This window comes from Trichophyton rubrum, assembly GCF_000151425.1.
Source record: "Trichophyton rubrum CBS 118892 genomic scaffold supercont2.5, whole genome shotgun sequence".
NCBI lineage: Eukaryota > Fungi > Ascomycota > Eurotiomycetes > Onygenales > Arthrodermataceae > Trichophyton > Trichophyton rubrum.
Window position 1 is genome coordinate 341,782 of NW_003456424.1, and position 18,786 is coordinate 360,567.

At 46.2% G+C, this 18,786-nt stretch overlaps 9 protein-coding genes across 10 annotated transcripts; 2 read left to right on the top strand and 7 right to left on the bottom strand.

Annotated features, from left to right (window-relative positions):
• Window positions 1-726: 726 nt before the first annotated feature.
• On the bottom strand, window positions 727-1,017 carry TERG_04847 (uncharacterized protein; the record flags this gene model as incomplete). The annotated part of the gene is made up of 2 exons (XM_047748330.1): window positions 727-933; window positions 1,009-1,017. 2 exons carry the CDS (start codon window positions 1,015-1,017, stop codon window positions 727-729), a joined length of 216 nt encoding a protein of 71 aa, XP_047604310.1.
• A 1,025-nt stretch (window positions 1,018-2,042) lies between these two features.
• Window positions 2,043-6,693, top strand: TERG_04848 (uncharacterized protein). The gene is made up of 2 exons (XM_047748331.1): window positions 2,043-5,218; window positions 5,284-6,693. The coding sequence occupies exons 1-2, from the start codon at window positions 2,723-2,725 to the stop codon at window positions 6,634-6,636; spliced, it is 3,849 nt and encodes a 1,282-aa protein (XP_047604311.1). The 5' UTR covers window positions 2,043-2,722; the 3' UTR covers window positions 6,637-6,693.
• Window positions 6,694-6,870: 177 nt separating this feature from the next.
• On the bottom strand, window positions 6,871-8,733 carry TERG_04849 (uncharacterized protein; the record flags this gene model as incomplete). The annotated part of the gene is made up of 4 exons (XM_003234208.1): window positions 6,871-7,048; window positions 7,112-8,224; window positions 8,311-8,419; window positions 8,496-8,733. 4 exons carry the CDS (start codon window positions 8,731-8,733, stop codon window positions 6,871-6,873), a joined length of 1,638 nt encoding a protein of 545 aa, XP_003234256.1.
• An 813-nt stretch (window positions 8,734-9,546) lies between these two features.
• On the top strand, window positions 9,547-10,723 carry TERG_04850 (uncharacterized protein; the record flags this gene model as incomplete). The annotated part of the gene is made up of 2 exons (XM_047748332.1): window positions 9,547-10,627; window positions 10,686-10,723. The coding sequence occupies one exon, from the start codon at window positions 9,547-9,549 to the stop codon at window positions 10,132-10,134; it is 588 nt and encodes a 195-aa protein (XP_047604312.1). The 3' UTR covers window positions 10,135-10,627; window positions 10,686-10,723.
• Window positions 10,724-11,038: 315 nt separating this feature from the next.
• Window positions 11,039-11,395, bottom strand: TERG_12197 (uncharacterized protein; the record flags this gene model as incomplete). Its single annotated transcript, XM_047751191.1, has 1 exon — window positions 11,039-11,395. The coding sequence occupies one exon, from the start codon at window positions 11,393-11,395 to the stop codon at window positions 11,039-11,041; it is 357 nt and encodes a 118-aa protein (XP_047606427.1).
• Window positions 11,396-11,916: 521 nt separating this feature from the next.
• Window positions 11,917-12,383, bottom strand: TERG_04851 (uncharacterized protein; the record flags this gene model as incomplete). The annotated part of the gene is made up of 3 exons (XM_003234210.1): window positions 11,917-12,069; window positions 12,125-12,202; window positions 12,303-12,383. 3 exons carry the CDS (start codon window positions 12,381-12,383, stop codon window positions 11,917-11,919), a joined length of 312 nt encoding a protein of 103 aa, XP_003234258.1.
• A 712-nt stretch (window positions 12,384-13,095) lies between these two features.
• TERG_04852 (uncharacterized protein) lies at window positions 13,096-15,080 on the bottom strand. Of its 2 annotated transcripts, XM_003234211.2 has the most exons (3): window positions 14,561-15,080; window positions 13,952-14,486; window positions 13,096-13,844 (listed from the first exon to the last, which is right to left on the bottom strand). In XM_003234211.2, the coding sequence occupies exons 1-3, from the start codon at window positions 14,641-14,643 to the stop codon at window positions 13,611-13,613; spliced, it is 852 nt and encodes a 283-aa protein (XP_003234259.1). In that variant the 5' UTR covers window positions 14,644-15,080; the 3' UTR covers window positions 13,096-13,610. The 2 variants fall into 2 exon arrangements, with proteins under 2 accessions (XP_003234259.1, XP_047606428.1); XM_047749882.1 differs by having other exon boundaries at window positions 13,096-14,486.
• Window positions 15,081-15,294: 214 nt separating this feature from the next.
• TERG_12198 (uncharacterized protein) lies at window positions 15,295-15,762 on the bottom strand (the record flags this gene model as incomplete). The annotated part of the gene is made up of 1 exon (XM_047751192.1): window positions 15,295-15,762. One exon carries the CDS (start codon window positions 15,760-15,762, stop codon window positions 15,295-15,297), a length of 468 nt encoding a protein of 155 aa, XP_047606429.1.
• Window positions 15,763-16,161: 399 nt separating this feature from the next.
• Window positions 16,162-17,877, bottom strand: TERG_08837 (uncharacterized protein; the record flags this gene model as incomplete). Its single annotated transcript, XM_003234212.2, has 3 exons — window positions 16,162-17,596; window positions 17,676-17,751; window positions 17,811-17,877. 3 exons carry the CDS (start codon window positions 17,875-17,877, stop codon window positions 16,162-16,164), a joined length of 1,578 nt encoding a protein of 525 aa, XP_003234260.1.
• Between the last annotated feature and the right edge of the window lie 909 nt (window positions 17,878-18,786).

Genomic DNA, 18,786 nt, shown 5'->3' on the forward strand with positions numbered 1-18,786 from the left:
GACCACGATCAATACCATTTACAAAGAGGGTTATTGAACCCATACTTTGAGTAGTGTGTTTTCCCTAATGTTGAGCCAGTTACCCATAATCGCATATACGGGCTTTTGAACGGCTAGGGAGCGTTTCTGGCCACAAAAATATGTTAACTTGCATTTCGCTTTACGGTCGGCTCATATGCTATCCCTGCTGCAGCCTACCTTCATTGAAGGTCCTCCACTTTATTTACCACATCTTCATGATTGCAAACTGCACACAAGATTTAAGTCAACCACTGCCAATGCCTTGAATGACTCTGATATCGCGGTAAAGGGGGTGGCACTGGACTGGATACAGATGAGGGGCCTAGAGGCTATTTTGTGGAACAGAGGCCGCTGCTCGGCTACGATGTTTTAATCCCTTGCGAAACCATAAGGCTATTCGGAAGCTATGCGACAAATCCGGGGTTTGCAGACGAGGAGACCGCTGTGTGGTCTACTATTCAACCAGAAGGTTGCTAGTACCTAGTATTCAAACTTACTATCCAATCCATTCCTCCCCTAATAAGTGCTGAACATGAACTGCAGGGTGTGAGCCACGTCCAGCAATTGGCCCCTGAACACCCTTGCTTGTTGCTATCCATAAAAGCCCACGGGTACAATAGTCACGGTACTTTATTCCAACAGGGGCAATCCTTCCGAAGATCATCGTTGGCCTTTCTCCAAAGGCTACTTATTGTTGATACACTCTTACGCACCTGTCAACCAATCAACATATTTGTTCATACGGACCTTGCTATTGTTTCCAATCCTTTCACCTTCAGTCCCGAACTTTGGATAACGAAGATCGAGCGAGCTATCAAATCGGATTAGTTCCTGGACTCTCTTATTTAGATTACTCGTCAATGCGTGGGGGGTCACCCTAGCATCTGTCCAACCATCATTGACGATCGCCGACTAGTTAGGCATTTCAAGATAAAGGAACTCAAAAGACCGTTCCAAGAGCTTTCGAAAACCTATCATATACGCTACCTGAGCCATGGTAAATCAGGATATATCAAGGCCATGCTGAAGAAATCTCTCCAACTGTTACCTAAAAAATCGACTTCCGACAAGATTGTTGTCGATGGCCGTTTTATCCTGACAATGGTCTAATCAGATGTTCAATTATTGACACTCGATTCTTTCCAATTTCAAGGTTTTGGGCCGACAGCTTATCTATATTTCTTTATCTCCAACTTGAATCCAGCACTATACTGCATATATATCCATATATCTTGAAAATGCACAGCCAAATGGTTCCAAGCTTCCTCTTCAATCTGGGGCCAGGGAATCTGCATACTATGCATTAGGTATAAATGAGGCTATTTCAACTATAATCAAACCCGATGAAATGTACACGTCTAGGTTGGCATTACCTCCGGCTCATTACGTTTCACGAGGCTGGTTGGGCCACAAATAGATATTTCAACTGATGTGAACTGACGGTATCAATAAACTACTCCTTTCTCAGGGGTTTTCGACTTATTGCTGATTCACTCTGGTCTACAGCAGCTGCCAAATCAAAGGCGACATCGGGATGACTAGACAAGGCTCCTTCTGACTTGCCATAAATGATATGCGTTGGTGGTACCTAACTCGAGAGGTCTAGCTATCCTTCGGCGGATTTCTTTCACTTAGCCGCAATATATTTTGAACACTGGCCAGAACCCTCGCTACTCATGCAAAGTTTCCGCCCTCGGAGTTAACAATAATGCTGACAAGCCGCTTAGCACGATAATGTCTTCAAGGGTCATGAACGGATGAAACTCATCCGAGTTTAAAGCCGGGATTACGAGCTGCTTGATCCCGGACGAAGTTGAACCCCAACAGCATGCGAATTACTAAGCTAAATCAAGCTTTGCCGCTGACCAACAGGTAAAAACAGAGAAGCGACGACAGAATGACCGAGCTCAAAGTCGGCTGTAAAGGGCTTTTCGGACTTTGATGACTCCAGTGGCCAGGGTGCAAAAGCTGACGCCCAACGGTTTCCGAGACGGTCAAGCCGCTTTAGCTAGTTATATTTATAACTGCGCTGGTCTCCCGGCCTGTCATTGCTAGGATAAACGACATGCAGCGCCCACCCAGTATAACATTTGTGACCACCATGGAAGGCTAAGAGAAGGCCTATCTAGAGATCGAACGTCTATTAAACTAGTTAACTGTTTATATTTACTGCCTGACATGCCGTCAGCAGTGGCTGGCAAAGATAGCGGCCGCCACAGTATGACGAACAAAGAGATCGACGACGGCGGCAGAAATGGCGACCAGAATAAATCCGATGGTGGAGGAAAGGGAGTAGACTCGGCCTATGAGAATAAATTGCGATGGTATCAAAGGTTGAACCCGATCAGACTTCAAAAACCGCCGCCTGTGCCGACAGAGCGAGCAATTTCAAAGGAACATGGAGCCAGCCTGCTAAGTGTCATCACATTTCAATGGATGCACCCGTTGATGATGGTGAGCTTTCTTCCTGGTATAATTAATGTGCTGCATTTAATAACGACGTTCTATCTAGACGGGCTACCTCCGGCCCCTCCAATTGCAGGATATCTGGCTGGTAAATCCAGACAGGTCCGTCGAAGGACTTTCTGCGAAACTTGAAGCTTCTTTTCAAAAAAGAATTGAACGTGGCGACAAACATCCTCTACTCGGAGCTGGGTATGAGACATTCAAACCTGAGATATGGATCGGTGCATGCTGTCAGATGGTTTCTTGCGTTCTCCAGGTTCTCACGCCTTATACCACCAAGTATCTGATTGCATTCGCAACGGAAGCATATATTGCACGGCATAAACATGCTCCTGGCCCTCACGTTCGCAACGGAATTGGAATTGCAATCGGCATTACTGTTATGCAAATCGTCCAGAGCGTGACTACAAGCCAATTTTTCTTTCGAGGAATGATGGTTGGCGGACAGGCTCGGGCTGTCCTTGTTAGTATGATATTTTCCAAAGCAACGAGGTTATCTGGTAGAGCCAGAGCCGGTGGGAAGGCTATCAGCTCAGGAGAAACGAGAGCAAAAGCCGCCGAGCAAGACACCGAACTTCGAAAGGCTCGGAATACCATTTTGACATCGATTTTCAACAAGAAGAAGCATGTTGGACCGACGAACGCAGCCTCTGGTGTGATGGGCGATGGAACCGGATGGAGCAATGGTCGTATTGTCACGTTGATGAGCGTGGATACCGATCGAATAGACAAAGCTCTGGGCCTATTTCACCTTCTCTGGACGTCACCTATCATCATTATCCTTGCTCTCATTCTTCTCCTGGTAAATATCGGATACAGTGCTCTTTCGGGGTATGCTCTTTTGGTTGCAGGAATCCCGTTGTTGACGCACGCTATAAAGTCCCTTATCAGAAGACGAAAGAAGATTAACAAAATCACCGATCAGAGAGTATCACTGACCCAGGAGATCCTTCAAGCTGTGAGGTTTGTTAAGTTCTTTGGCTGGGAGCAGAGTTTCTTGAAACGCCTTGACGAACTTCGTAAGAGAGAAGTACGTGCAATTCAGGTTGTACTCGCTATTCGCAATGTTCTTCTTTGCATTGCATTATCTCTCCCCGTCTTTGCCTCTATGCTCTCCTTCATCACATTCTCTCTCACCGAGCATCCCCTTAACCCTGCCCCTATATTCTCCTCCCTGGCTCTATTCAATACCCTTAGACTGCCATTGAATATGTTACCCTTAGTGCTTGGCCAGGTTACCGACGCATGGACTGCCCTGAATCGAATTCAAGACTTTTTACTTGCAGAGGAACAAAAGGACAATATTGAACGGGACGACTCTCTGGACAATGCACTAGAGATTGACAATGCCTCGTTTACCTGGGAACGACTTCCAACAAGTGAAGAAGACTCACTCAGCAAAAAGGGATCCGGAAGCCACAAAGGAAAGGTCAAGTTGACTAAAGATATGGAGAAAGAGAATGCTGATTCGGGTCTTCAAAGCCCTACGGAGCCATTCCAACTTACCAACCTGTCCTTTACTGCCGGCCGAAACGAGCTCATTGCCGTCATTGGTACAGTTGGGTGTGGTAAGAGTTCCCTGCTTGCAGCTCTTGCAGGAGATATGCGAATGACGGGAGGTCATGCATCTATGGGAGTGTCTAGAGCCTTTTGCCCGCAATATGCTTGGATCCAAAACGCAACAGTGAAGGAAAATATCCTGTTTGGCAAAGAATACGACGAGGTCTGGTATAACCAAGTCATCGATGCTTGCGCCTTGAGAGCAGATCTCAAAATGTTACCTAACGGAGACCAAACGGAGATTGGAGAACGAGGGATAACAATTTCTGGAGGTCAAAAGCAGCGACTGAATATTGCTCGCGCGATATATTTCAATAGCTCGTTGGTTCTTTTAGACGATCCTCTTTCTGCTGTGGATGCCCATGTTGGCCGTCATATCATGGATAACGCCATATGCGGACTTTTGAAAGACAAATGCCGTATTCTTGCTACGCATCAGCTCCATGTTCTTAGCCGATGTGACCGAATCATATTGATGAATAACGGCCGCATTGAAGCTATTAATTCCTTCGACAACCTTATGCGCCATAATGATAGTTTCCAGAAGCTCATGTCGTCGACCATGCAGGAAGATAAACAAGACAATAAAGAGACTACAAGGAACAATAATGGAGCCGCTGAGGTGGCTAGACCATCAGAAGGGGAGAATGGAGCATCAGGCAAAGCACCGAGTGCTTTGATGCAAAAGGAGGAAAGGGCGGTAAATTCCGTCAGTTGGAAAGTTTGGAGAGCCTATATTTCAAACTTCGGCTGGCCCATAAACCTCCCTATAATTGTCCTCGGCCTAATACTTGCAAATGGCGGTACAATTGTCAATGCCTTATGGCTCTCTTACTGGGTATCCAGAAAATTTGACTTTTCCACGGGAGCATATATCGGGGTATACATTGCTCTGGGTGTTGCACAGGCGCTTTGTCTCTTCATTTTCTCAACCACCTTGACAATAAGCGGAACAAACGCGAGCAAAGCTATGCTTTCTCGAGCTATCAATAAGGTCTTGCGAGCTCCAATGTCATTCTTCGACACCACGCCCCTGGGCCGAATGACAAACAGGTTTTCAAAGGATATACATACCATGGATAATGATTTGACAGATGCGATGCGCACGTTTTACCTGACCTTTGGCTTAATTATTGCTGTGATCGCTTTGATCATTGTATATTTCCACTATGTAAGTCCTTGGTTTTCGAATTTCCGGATTGAAACGAAAGTATCATCGTGCTAACGCTAAAATAGTTTGCCATTGCGCTGATACCGTTACTTATAATATTTCTATTCGCAGCAAATTTCTATCGGGCATCTGCAAGGGAACTGAAACGTCATGAAGCTGTGCTTCGATCAGAGGTCTTCTCGCAGTTCACTGAAGCCATATCGGGAACAGCATCTATAAGGGCATATGGACTCCAGGATTATTTCACAAAACGGCTTCAGAAGGCTGTTGACAACATGGACAGTGCATACTTCCTTACCTTTTCTAACCAGCGATGGCTTACCGTCCGACTGGACGCCGTTGGTTGGCTAATGGTTTTTGTAACAAGTATATTAGTTGTTACATCGAGATTCAACGTGGATCCAAGCATCTCGGGACTAGTGCTTTCGTTCATTCTTTCAATTTCACAGCTGCTACAGTTCACCGTCCGTCAGCTAGCCGAAGTAGAGAACAGCATGAATGCGACAGAGAGAATCCATTATTATGGAACCAAGTTGGAAGAGGAGGCCCCACTGCACCTACGCCAGATGGATGAAAACTGGCCACAATCCGGCCAAATAACTTTTAAAAGTGTTGAGATGAGATATCGTGCTGGTTTACCACTTGTTCTCCAAGGACTTAATCTGGATATTAAGGGAGGGGAACGGGTTGGCATTGTCGGGAGAACTGGAGCAGGCAAATCTAGTATTATGTCCGCCCTGTTCCGCCTGACTGAGCTTTCAGGGGGTTCGATTATGATTGATGGTATTGATATTTCCACTATTGGCTTGCATGATCTGCGGAGCAGATTGGCCATCATCCCACAGGACCCTGTCCTGTTTCGTGGAACGGTACGATCCAACTTGGATCCTTTCAACGAACACACTGATCTTGAACTTTGGTCTGCTCTGCGGCAATCCCACATTATCAACGAAGAAAATGAGAACAATAGCGACACTGAGAGCAATGAAAAGGGCGCAGCGTTACTTGAAAGCGATCACCAGCCGCAACAGCAACAAAAGATCCATCTTGATACTGCGGTAGAAGAAGAAGGATTGAATTTCTCTCTTGGTCAAAGACAGCTAATGGCACTGGCCAGAGCCTTAGTGCGTGGCTCGCGTATCATTGTTTGTGATGAAGCTACTTCTTCTGTCGATTTCGAAACAGATCAGAAAATACAGGAGACGATGGCAATTGGGTTTAAGGGCAAGACGCTCCTATGCATTGCGCATCGTCTTCGAACGATTATCAATTATGATAGGATATGTGTAATGGATCAGGGACGAATAGCGGAAATGGATACTCCGCTTAATCTATGGGAGAAAGAGGGGTTATTCAGAGGAATGTGTGAGCGGAGTGGCATCATCAAGAGTGATTTGACAGGGAGTATAGAAGGCTAGTTAAGCCACCCATCCTCAAGGGATATTTGACACATTAATAAATCCTATCCCGAGGCTATCTCGAGTAATATAGTAGCGATGATATACCTTTTTTTTTTTTTTTTTTATTTCTAGTTTCGTTGATATATAGTTATCTGATAGCCGTAGGGACACATCTGATAAAAAGAATCTTGAGAAATACGTAAATAACGTAAATAATATCCCCATCTCATTGACCTGAGCCTCATTATGCCATTATATTAAGCTGTTAGTGCTATTATTAGTGGCTCGGTCTTCGTCTTCTGAAAGCATAGCATGCTCAAGGTTGACTTTTGGCCCCTTGAACCATTTCCTTGCACTAATAATCCACCACAAAATGATACCAGCCATCGGGCCACCATATACCACACAAGTCCAATTCATATCCGCCAGCCTGTTGACACGTTAACCTCATTCCTCTAGATTGCAAGAAGACGATGGAGACTCATAGACTTACGTTAATTCAGAACCAGCAACCTTCGGGAAGCAGACGATTGGCAGCATTATTACCACAAAAGATACACCAGGTATCCCTATGAAAGCTGTATACTTTCCTAAGTTCCACGGTCCAGCGCGGAATCTTTGGCTGACAAAGGAAATTCGAATAGCGATCGGTATTGAAAATGCGATTAACGCTGAAATACCACCAATGGAAAACAATGCACCCATTGCGACATCACCGGCAAATATGAGGAGCGTAGATAGAATCCCTAAAACGCAGTTGAACCACACCGCATTTACTGGAGTCTGGGTGCAAGGGTTGATTTTTTTCCAGATGTTGGAAAAGGGAAAGCAATCGTCACGAGAGTAAGCATAGGTTACGCGCGAAGCGGATATCATACACGCTTGACCCATCGAAAAGCCACAGATCACAGTTCCAGAAAGAATTGCAAGGGCTAGTTTAGTTGGCATGACCTGGAATACGTATGAAGCCCATGGCTGTCCAAGTTCCGAGTCTATAACTTCATCTATATCTCTCACTGTGTAGGCAACCACAAGTTGAAGGAACCAGCCCATGATGCCACCAATCCCGGATGTCATGACGATCGCCCTTGGAGAAGCAATGTTGGCATTGGAGCATTCCTCGCTTAGATGGAAGGGAGAATCGTATCCGGACATGATCCAAATAACGCTTAAAAAGGACATCATAACTGCGAACCAATCTGGGTAAGAGGTACGGTTGTGGATCGTTCCCCAGACATATTCTGACGAATTGAACCTAGGAACATTACTTGTTCCCACTGGTATTGCAATGATGACAAGGAACAAACAAATTATATTGAATGTCGATCCGTATGAGTTCAGTTCTGCCAACCATTTTGTTGACATACTACTCATTATTCCGTGGATTATCATCAATAACATTGTTAACAGAAACTTATGAAAGGGTTGTGGAACGTAACCTGAATGGGTAACTGATATGGCCGCTAAAATCATTCCGGATATGCCGTAGTTCACGGACGGCGCAGCCGTCACCTGGGCCATCCAGTTCGACCACCCTGTTATCCAGGCTGCAAATGGGCCCCAACCAGCCGGAGCCAGTACTGCAGCGGCATAATAAAGTCCTCCGCTGACCGAAAGGTGTCAGCGGAACTTCATCGGGTATTAAAGAAATTTTTGGTAAAATGGTATTGGGATGGAGGTTATTTGCTATACCTTGTTGGCATCGAAGAGCATAGCTCCGCCATGGACATGGCAACACATTGAAGAAATATCATTGCGATGAGCCAGCCCCATACCATTGAAGTGCCGGCATATCCCATCCCTAGTGTATCAATTTAACATTTAGCGCACTCACGGGCCTTTGCAAGGCAACCTGGCAGAAGTGTGCCTTGACGTACTATAACTCATTGTGCTCGCATACGAAGGTAGTAGCCCGAGTATTGAGAAACTGACACAAAAAGTTGTCCATAGGGAGAACTCGCGCTTAAATTCCTGCTTGTACCCGAGGGAGACAAGCACTCGTTCATCATCATCCATCTCATTTTGGCGGGCTGCCTCAGCGCTACCTTCAGGCAATATCGATGTTGTTTGAGAACCAATGTACGCCCTGGGCAGCTGAGCTTTGCTTAGAGTCATGGCTGGTGTATATACGTTCCGTATTCAGCGGTGATCCAGTCTATCAGCAAGGAGAAAAGAGAGAGATAGGAACTTGACGATTCTAGAGCTGCGCAACACTCGGGGTAGGCCACATTTTGTCCCATGCAACATGCGAGGACTCTGTGTAACCATACCACCGGACAGGGAAGATGCCGTTTGCACGGCGTATTGGAACCCTCTACGCCAAAGTACTCCGTACACTCCTCGGTATTTGTGCCCATGTTGACTTTGCCTGGTATTTTAACACTAAGGAAGAAGCAATGGGAACGCCCCCTGGTCGCTGATAGTCTGTGAACCCGTATCATACCTGGAGTAATCCAATTATATGGCCAGTCCAAACTGGAATACCTAACTATTCCTTGAGATTCAGTATTCAATCAAACGACGCTTGCCAGTTTGCTCAAAAAAGGAAACTCGAAGATAAATCATTCAGTAAGGTAGGGAGACACAAGCAAATGAAGAAGCCCAATTCTAATCCGTACGGCCGCTTGCCCATAAGAACCCTCCTCGGCCATCGCCTGTACGGCATACAGCCCGTGGTGATGTCATGAAATTGAGACAACTATCGCTGCTCGTCCAGTCGGAGGAGTTAGTGTGATTACGTAAGCAACTTAACGTCTCGTGCTTTCTCCCATTATTTCTCACTTCGCTCAACCGGTGATATGGATAGGAACAATTGTCTGGACGGCGATAAACCTTTAGAATGCAAATATCAGTGGCCGGTGGTACCATTCTGGAATATATAACTCATCATTTCTCCGGTCAGCCTAGGTGCGGACCTATAAAGTAGTTATGGTTGGGCGTGATGGGGGCCCGCCTCCTTCAAAGAAATTGAGAACTTCCAGCAATGTATATCAGGCGAACTCTTCGGGCTCTGTTCGTCATGATCATGGAAGTCTCCTGTCTTTGAACAGATCTATAACTCCTCCGCTCTCTCGGAGTCAACTGCTTCGGAAACCTGAGAGTCCGGGACCAGGGCTGCCATCCAGACAGAAGATTATTCCATCACCAATCCAACTCACTCATATCCGTGATATCAGTGATTCAACGGGATATAATGAAGGCTGCATTAAGCTCCGAGACATTCTTGGAGATCCCATGATCAAGGAATGCTGGCAATTCAATTATCTTTTTGATGTGGACTATGTCATGGGTCAATTTGACCGTGATGTGAAGGATCTAATTCAGCTGAAAATAATTCATGGATCTTGGAAGAAAGAAGCTCCTAATAGGATTGCCATCGATGTAAGTGGAAGATGTGATCCATGCATTAGACCCCGTATCTTACCCTGGGATAGGATGCATGTAAGCGATACCCAAACGCCGAGGCAGTTGTGGCATATATGCCTGAGCCCTTTGGAACTCATCATTCAAAAATGATGATTTTGATTCGACATGATAACCTAGCACAGTAAGGTGCATCCCAGTACCTAAACTGCCAGGGTCGAAATACTAAAACAACGGTTCTTCTTTTTGCAGGGTCATAATTCATACTGCAAACATGATACCGAGAGACTGGGGAAATATGACCCAAGCAGTTTGGAGATCTCCGTTGCTTCCTCTCTCGCAGTCCCAGGTGGGTGATGCCTGTGGGGTTTTTGGAAGCAGCGCCCGTTTCAAGCGAGACTTGCTTGCTTATCTGGAGGCATATAATAATAATACGATCAATACTCTCATTCGCCAACTGCAACAATATGATTTCGGAGCAGTGAAAGCCGTGCTAATTGCTAGTGTTCCTACAAGATTGCCGGTTAAAGAATTTGACTCCAACAGGAGGACCCTCTGGGGTTGGCCTGCATTGAAGGATGCCATTGGTTCTATTCCTATAGACCGCAGCTCATCCCAGGCACAAAACCCCCATATCATCATTCAAGTAAGTGAGTTCAGCATAAACCATTTTTTATTGTGCCTGTTTTCCCTGACATACATAGGTATCGTCCATAGCTACGCTTGGACAGACTGATAAGTGGCTGAAAGAAACATTTTTTAGCTCACTATACTCTCAACCTGAAGTTAATCAGAGCCGTTCCACTTCCAAGGCGAAGTTTTCTATAATCTTTCCTACGCCTGATGAAATAAGGAGATCATTAGATGGTTATGGTTCTGGGGGGTCTATTCATATGAAAATTCAAAGTCCCCCTCAGCAGAAGCAGCTGGCATATTTGCGCCGCTATTTGTGTCACTGGGCAGGGGATGCTGAAGGTCCAAAGAACGCTGACCCTACCACAACATCTGATAGGGTACGGGAGGCTGGAAGGAGGAGAGCTGCGCCTCACATAAAAAGTTACATCCGGTTTTCCGATTCAGACATGGACAGCATCGATTGGGCAATGATTACATCCGCTAACCTCTCGACCCAAGCATGGGGAGCTGGGGCTAATACCCACGGGGAGGTGAGAATCTGCAGCTGGGAGATAGGCATTCTCATCTGGCCGGACCTTTTCCGCGAGGAAAATATAGAGGAGTGCAGTGACAGCTCATTAACCAACCATGTCAAGATGATCCCTTGCTTCAAGCGCAATACCCCCTCTGAGAAGCCACTGCAAACATCGGAGAACGACTCCATAAAAGTGACCCTGCATTTGGACGCCACGAATATGACAAGGGTTGGGCTGCGCATGCCGTACGACCTTCCACTCATTCCGTATACCCCTCAAGAGGTTCCTTGGTGTGCCACATCTGTCCACCGGGAGCCGGATTGGATGGGTCAAACCTGGGAAAAGAGCGATTAATTGCATATACGGCAATATAACCCCGCAAATTGCTCAAATGTGCATATTATCCCCCCGCTGGTATTAACATTAACTTCAATAAATATATGTAAGCTCAGGCCTTTTAACAGGGGAAGTAAAGAGGGGGTTTGACAGCGCAGATATGAAACGCTGAATTCTATTACTTGGGTATGTCGGCTCTAGAGTATTTACGCAATGAGACATAGCGGGAATAGAGACGCAGATGAACACGAGAGAGGACAAACACAACGACGAAAATAAAGATAACCAGATAATACCACCCCTGCCGTTGATCTTTTGCACACGGCAGTCAACATGATATCATGTCCCATTTATGAATTTATGTACCCAGCGTTAATATCATTTTACATGCCCGATGTTCATGGCTCCTCTTCCCTCTGGACTCCTTTATGTATGCTTCATTCTTTTTCTATTGAGCACCAACAGATTCTGGTTGCTTGGACTCATCATAGCCATACTTGGCCTTTAGATTTTCGACAAGCTCAATGTATCGCTCTTGCGCTTGCTCTGGGGTAACTCCTTCGTCAACAGTCGCTTTCCACTTGGCATACTTGTATTTTCCCTACCAAACAACATTAGTATATTATCGCGAAGTATTGGGTTAATGGCGTAGGCACCTTTAAGTCGAACATTCCTGGAGCAGGAGCCTGGTCGAATGGAGGGTCTTGTTTTCCTTGCTTGAAGAGGGCATAGAGCTAGTTTCGTGACGGCCGTGTTAGCCAACTGTTATCCTTGCAAATGTAGACGTCTATAATTGGGAATACAACAACAGAGGGTGGTTGAGATATGGCATACAGTCAAGAGTTCATCATCACTTGGCTTAGCGAGGAGTTTTCGGCTGGCTTCAGCGGCGGCTAAGAATTCTGGTGAAGACATGGCTGTGCCTGGATCTTCTGATTTCTTTATTTTTCTTTATTTTTTATTTTTTATTTCGGCGTGAATCCGGGTGCTTCTAAGGTACAGCTGACTCGGCGGGAGAGCTATTCGATCAAAGGAGGGGTCTTCTTCTGTAATCCAATATACCCGCGTCGATTAGTTTACTAACTAGATAACTCGAGCTCGTTGTCGGGGGCAAGTCGGTGGGGGGGATATTCCTCTCTCTCTATTGGTGACCTTACTCACTCTTTTGTCCGGCGGTCTCTTTTCTTCGTCTCTTCTTCTGTTCTCCTTTTCTGGCTGTGTTTTGTCTGGCGAGAGGAGGGGCTTTGCTTTTATATTTATAGATTTTGCCCATGAATCACGGGGAAGCAAGTGGCCCTAGCGCAGCGCAGGGTGCTGGGGCGGAGCTACTCGAAGTTACCTCAGTGCACGGCGAGAGCGATGAGGGCTCAAGGTCACTGGAAGTACTCCGTGATAGCCCTCATTGCGTCATGGCTGCAGGGATAACGGTGGTGTCTGGGAACACGGTGGCCTTCAGGTCCAAGGGACGGGACAGAGGGGCCGTGGAAACTCACCAGCTTGCAGGAGAGTGCAGCGCCCGCCGTTTGGTTTCTTTTCTTTCTATCTACCTTCTCTCTTTCCTTTTTCCCCTTACTTTTATATCTCTTTTTTAATTTTAAATTTATTCTCTCCTCCTTCAACACTGGCGGGAAAGCTATCATGGGCAAAGGAGGCGCACCTGTTTGCCTTTAGCGAAATACGTCTTAACGTCTTTTCGCCTATATTCCTCTTTATATTAACTATAGCACAGTCTGCTAATAAGCGCTAGCGCTGCTGACTAAGTCATTGTCCAAGGCCGATTGCTTACATCATCATATTCGATGCCAGCTCGATTGTCCCAGTAGACTTACATATTCAACGCAGGCTGACGTTTTGACTGAATTCAATGCATTTCCCGCAAGACTGGCTTTCCGAAGTATAATCTAATTTGTGAACAGATTGTGTACCGAATTTCAAAAAAGCGCTAAACCGACCGACTCCAAAAAGTATGCAGCATGCGATAGGCAACAAGTGATGGAGAGAACCACCGGGTCTACAAATGGAACAATTGGAAATAAAAGGCACAAAAGCTCAGGAAGACCAACCATATGAAGGGAAAAAGGTGCAGAGAAAGAGAACGTAAAGAGGCATAAGCTTCGTTAAGACATTAAGACGATAACTGGCTTACCAGTCAACTGCCCATCCATTCTTCTCCAGAAAGTCTTCACAAGCCGCCTTGAGCGCATAATTGGGTCGGAGGTCGCTGGTGGTCATTGGTACACGAGTTATGGGGTCAACCTCGGACTGCTGTATATGTTTCAAGATGCTTGTTCTTTCGAATGAATGACCTGAAGGTGTAACGACTGGATCATGCATAACTTCAAAGGTAATGTTGTCGATCAGGTATTCTGGCATATGCTGCAGACAAGAGTTGATTAGTTACTGGGAGCTTAGGATAAAAAAGAGCCCCCGAGGAAAGGGAAGAAAAGAAGGGCATTGAAGAAAGCACTGGAGGAGTATCATACCCTTTCCTGGAGCTCTATATCCACCGAGGCAAATGCTTCTCGCACATTCCTCAACTTCTTTGAATATTCTTCCTCCAATAACTTCCTGTCCTCTTCATATCCAACCTTGCCCATCTCTCCTTTCTCAAAAGCGTTATGCAAGGCAGCAATTTCTGAATTCAAATCCGCCTCCATCAGCATCTCTACCTGTTTTAGAGTCTCATTGCGCTCTCTGATACGAGATGTTTCCTTCGCTGCCCAAATACTCTGCTTTGCGCGAAGTATGATCCTGGACAGGGGCTCGGAGTTTGGATTCTTTGTCTCAAGACTGATCTTGTATGCAGCGAGCGCGATTTCAAGCGCCTCAGCAGGTCGTTGTAGTGCCAACAGGGCCTGTGAGAGGTAGTAATTCGACTTCACACCTGCGGCATTCTTGGGCCCGTAGAGGTCCACGGCGATTCGTGAATCGTGTTCTGCTCCTTCCCATAGTCCTAGCTTTATTCGGACGAGCGCGCGGTTGTTGAAGAAGGTGGGATCATTGGAATTTTTCTGGATTCTGTTGACGGAATCGTGAGCGTTGGTACTTCGCCGGACACTCCTGAAATGCTATCAACGAAGGGACTGTCATACGCTTGAGAATATAACTCTTCTGCACCTTCATAATCCCCTTCCTTATACCGTTCATTGCCTCGAGCCTTTAGTTCATAAGCCATCGTTGATTACTCGAGGTGTCCGGACTGCTTATTTCCAAGTATGAGGCGTATCAAAGAAACTGGCCACGCTTAACTGCTGGCCTTCTCCAGGCTCATAAATACTCAAGCTTCGTGTAGTTAGTCAGTGAAAGTGCTGCGCTAAAAGTAGGAAGATAACGTTCGATGATAAAACGTGAATATACATAGTATCAGAATCGCCGGAGATAGAATAAAAAGTGTAAGAAAGGACAGGCGAAAGAAAAGAATGAAAGAGAGAGTGTGTGTGGTGCCAGGCTGTATTTGCGCAAACGGCGAAGCGCACATCGCTCCGCCCACCGCAGGCGTCTTTTCCTCTTCTGGACGCTGGAAGAAGCGGGTGGAACACTTGATTAGTCATACAGTTACAGAATCACCCGATACCGACCGAGGCAGCAGACGGGACGGGAGCCCGGGCGCCAGATATACGAACGAACAACCTTGCATCACGCCGAGAAATGCAGAAAAGAGAGTGCAATTATTATATACAACCACTATATCATAAAGACTAAATTCAAAGGGTATAGAGCATGCAGAAATCATCAATCTTGTTTGGGAAAAAGTCAGATGCACCTGGAGAGCTGCCGGCATTCACTAGGTGCTTAGTCCAATTCTGAACCGTTGAGTGTCCATAGCTCAGGGCGTTCCGTTGTCAGGATTATCACTGAGCGCCGGCTGGAGTAAACGAGAAGACGGAGCTTTGCCGCTTTCTTCCAGCTCATCTGTGCCTGGCACTTTTGACAAACCAGAGAGTCTGACAGGAAGATGCCCAGCTGATGCCAGCCAGTCTTTGGTCGAAGCATCCTGCATGCTTCGACTTTCAGGGTACTCTGAGCTAGCTGCAATACGCCCAACGCTCGTATCGTTTAAGAGCTTCTTCAGACGTGTAAAGGGGTGTCCATCGCTGATTGTCATAACCAGACTTGCAAGGAGAAGCAGCAGCCAAGAAAAAAGGAAGAATATTGCGGGAATAGCGAATCGTAGGTCGTAGGTCACTTTCCGCTCATAGGCCCTTACAGTTCGAGTAAATGGTCCAACTCCAGTTGCCCTCTTTTCTAATGACGTACTTTCTCTCATGTTAGTGCCGACAGTATTGCTGGCCATGATGTCTGTCCAGATTAGACGAAGAAGCTTCGACGCATCGTCTGCCGTCTTGGATAGATTACGCCATTTGTTCCCGAGACCAACATTGCTTGCTCCAGAATATGAGATATAGTCGTCACTAAAACGGCTAAAAAAGCTGTTGAGTAACAACTTCCCCATAATCCCGTATGGCATTGACGCTCCCGCAAGGTTGTCCAGGGGCCCAGTAGATGAAGATAATGTGAGGCTATAATAACTATAGGGCAGGTAAAACGAAGGGGCTCGAGTGAAGTTGTAACCAGGAGTGCCTTTATATGAATTGTCAACGATCCCCCAAAGCGGTCCTGTGAAGGCACCTTCGGACCCTGGATGCCACCAATCTTCCAATGCCCAGAGCGGGTGGTCGTCTTGGCTAGAATATCACTTGTCTTCCATTTTCTTCACAGAAAGGGATTCCAATGAGGCAGTTCCATTCATTACGAAGGAGACAGTCTTCACTGATGATTTGACAGCACCAGCGCAGGTGTATATGGGCTTTCTCCATTTTGATCCAGCCTCCTTGAATAGTGGATTTCCCCCATCTACCCGTGATGCTGCTCCAAAGAAATGGCCACACTCAACGTTATATTCATTTCTGATGGAAGCATCATTATATTGCCCTAGACATCTGCCATTCAGTTCGGAAAAGAGCCCAATGGAATACCAATAAAGATCGTCTTCAGCACTTTTAATGGTACGGTTGCCCACGGTCAGGGTTCCATTATTGTCGAACGACGCGCTTGGCAGGTTTAACCAGGCTCCATTCAGAGACAGAGACTGAATATCCAGGGTGACAAAATACGGCACGCTACCAGCAATAGGGTAATGCTTTCCGGGAGTAACGTTAAAGCCGTATCCCACTGCACTGGAATTCCCATCTGTGAGGTTATATGTAAAACCAGCCAGGAAATTGTTAAGCCAAGCTGATCGATCCGCCCGAAGTTGAGGGTCCGGAGATGCATACGTGATGTTTGGCCAGCCTTTATAAGGATTTCCATGTCGCAGATTGGAAAATCCGCCTTCGTCTACGAGTTCTATTGAACGGATAGGCGGCGAAAAGGTTCCATTTCGAGTATCAGCCAGAGTGAGCTCGTAGGTGAGATTGGTATTGACACAGGATATTTCGGGCTCCACCCATAGAATATCTTCCTCCCATTCAGCGCCAAAAGGTATTCCTGACGGCACACTATGGTTCCGAAAACCAATGCCGCCAGAGTGCATATCGGCAATCACGCCTTCAACTAAAGTTATATCGTCTCTTGAAATCAGGGACTCAAGAGATAGCAACTGCCCTCTAGGGTAAGGTTTGTGATCATCAAAGTATTCAGAAGTATACGGCAGCCAAAACCGGTATTGGATATCTAGTATCCCGGCTACGCTTGATTTCTTGGAAACACTTGAGAACATTTCTGTGATATTCTCAGGAATCCTCGTGGTGGCAGTAATGTCAGGGTTTGCAGACCGGTTACCCTCGCCCTGGTTAATGACTGCTCCGGGAACAATGGCTCCGGGGCAATAAGCGCTGGTGATAATACAATCCCGAGATAACGGCATAACAGGACGAGCTATTGTGTTCTTACCGAAGTTGGAGAGATCGGGTGCGTAGTGGAAGCTCACATCACGACTCTCTGCTGGGCGAATATGGTCGCCAAGTCCCAAGGGCGTCACGACTCCAGATACAACACCAAGAACTGCAAGCCCAATATTGGTGTAGGCCAAGGCCGAAACACTCCAGTAAACATGTTTACCAGCAACAGAGTCTGTCCGAAGTATGCTCGGCCATAATGTTGAATGTAGCTGACGGGCAAGCACCGACCTGGCGTAGTTTTGTTAGGATATAGGAGACGAAAGGCGCAGATGTGGTAGTAAAGGCTGGATAGCTATTCAAAGCTTACCAGGATACCGCAGATAGTTTATCTCTCAGACGGTGAATCAGCACGATAGCTAGAAGCAATGGGAACGTGACGGTAACTATGAGAGGCCAGCGGATTAGAGAACTACCCTGGAGATGCAGGAGCGGTTAATCATACGAACAAAGTTCCCAAACGCTATCAGACCGGAAACCCGGCCGACTGTTAGCGTCGTGATACTGTCCATATTGCAGAGCCTTCCAGCGACTTTGAATCCCGCTCAGAACCCCCAGTTGTTTTCATCAAGAGCCTCAAGAAAACCCATGAAAAACGAGGCTCTTGATGAGAAAAGTTGTCTCCTCCTATTTATTTATATCTCTCACGAGACCTACATAAGTAGGTCCACCCGATGCCGATCGGGCCACCATTGGTCTTGGACCAGGAATCGATGGCGATTGCATTTCAATTGGAGGTATCGATTTGTATTTCTCAAAACAAATATGTGCTCCAAAGAAAAAGAATATTTGGAGTATGCTTCACCCATATCACAAGATGTCACACTGAAATCTTGTCACAGAACAGAATACAAATCATGCCATGCTAAGTGTGCAACCTGTTATCATTGAGCTCAAAACATGTAGTTTGCCTTTGAATTTTGACAGTTGAGGCCGACAAAGCCTCGTATTGAGCCGCCTCGAAGGCCAGAAAGGAAGGAGGCTGAGATGTTGTTACACTTACTGCATTTGGCTAGTCTGCACTAATTATATAAGCAGTTTCGATAAGCAAAATTGTGATTACCTCATCGTCTCAGAAGTTTTTTTTTCACGTGATATAAATTTGATTATATAATAAGGGAGCTTTTGGTAGGGCCAAACCTTGAAAATCCCATGCGAGTCCTTGCAGTTACTGCAGTTATTATCATCATCGTCAACCACACAGTCGTCTTTTCCATTCTGACAACTTCTTGTTGGCCATACTGGGCCATGAACTGCCGGTTAAGGTCAGGTTCCTACCCTTCAATACTCTACACCTCCGCTCATATTCGGTAGGCAATGTACGGAGTATGCACCGTTCCATACAGAGACCATGGCGGCGGGAGATGGTTCACAAAATCTTCGCTTAGCTGAGGCGCTGAGAAGTTTAGTTGCATAACTAC

What these genes read in the sequence shown, in the direction of transcription:
- TERG_04852 (XM_003234211.2), bottom strand. Translation starts at nt 14,643, where the DNA reads ATGGCTTATGAACTAAAGGCTCGAGGCAATGAACGGTATAAGGAAGGG. An exon ending in GAAGAGTTATATTCTCAAGC is followed by an intron (nt 14,487 to 14,560) that starts GTATGACAGTCC and finishes TTCCGTCAACAG; the next exon opens with AATCCAGAAAAATTCCAATG. An exon ending in ATATAGAGCTCCAGGAAAGG is followed by an intron (nt 13,845 to 13,951) that starts GTATGATACTCC and finishes TCTTGTCTGCAG; the next exon opens with CATATGCCAGAATACCTGAT.
- TERG_04848 (XM_047748331.1), top strand. Translation starts at nt 2,723, where the DNA reads ATGGTTTCTTGCGTTCTCCAGGTTCTCACGCCTTATACCACCAAGTAT. An exon ending in TCATTGTATATTTCCACTAT is followed by an intron (nt 5,219 to 5,283) that starts GTAAGTCCTTGG and finishes ACGCTAAAATAG; the next exon opens with TTTGCCATTGCGCTGATACC.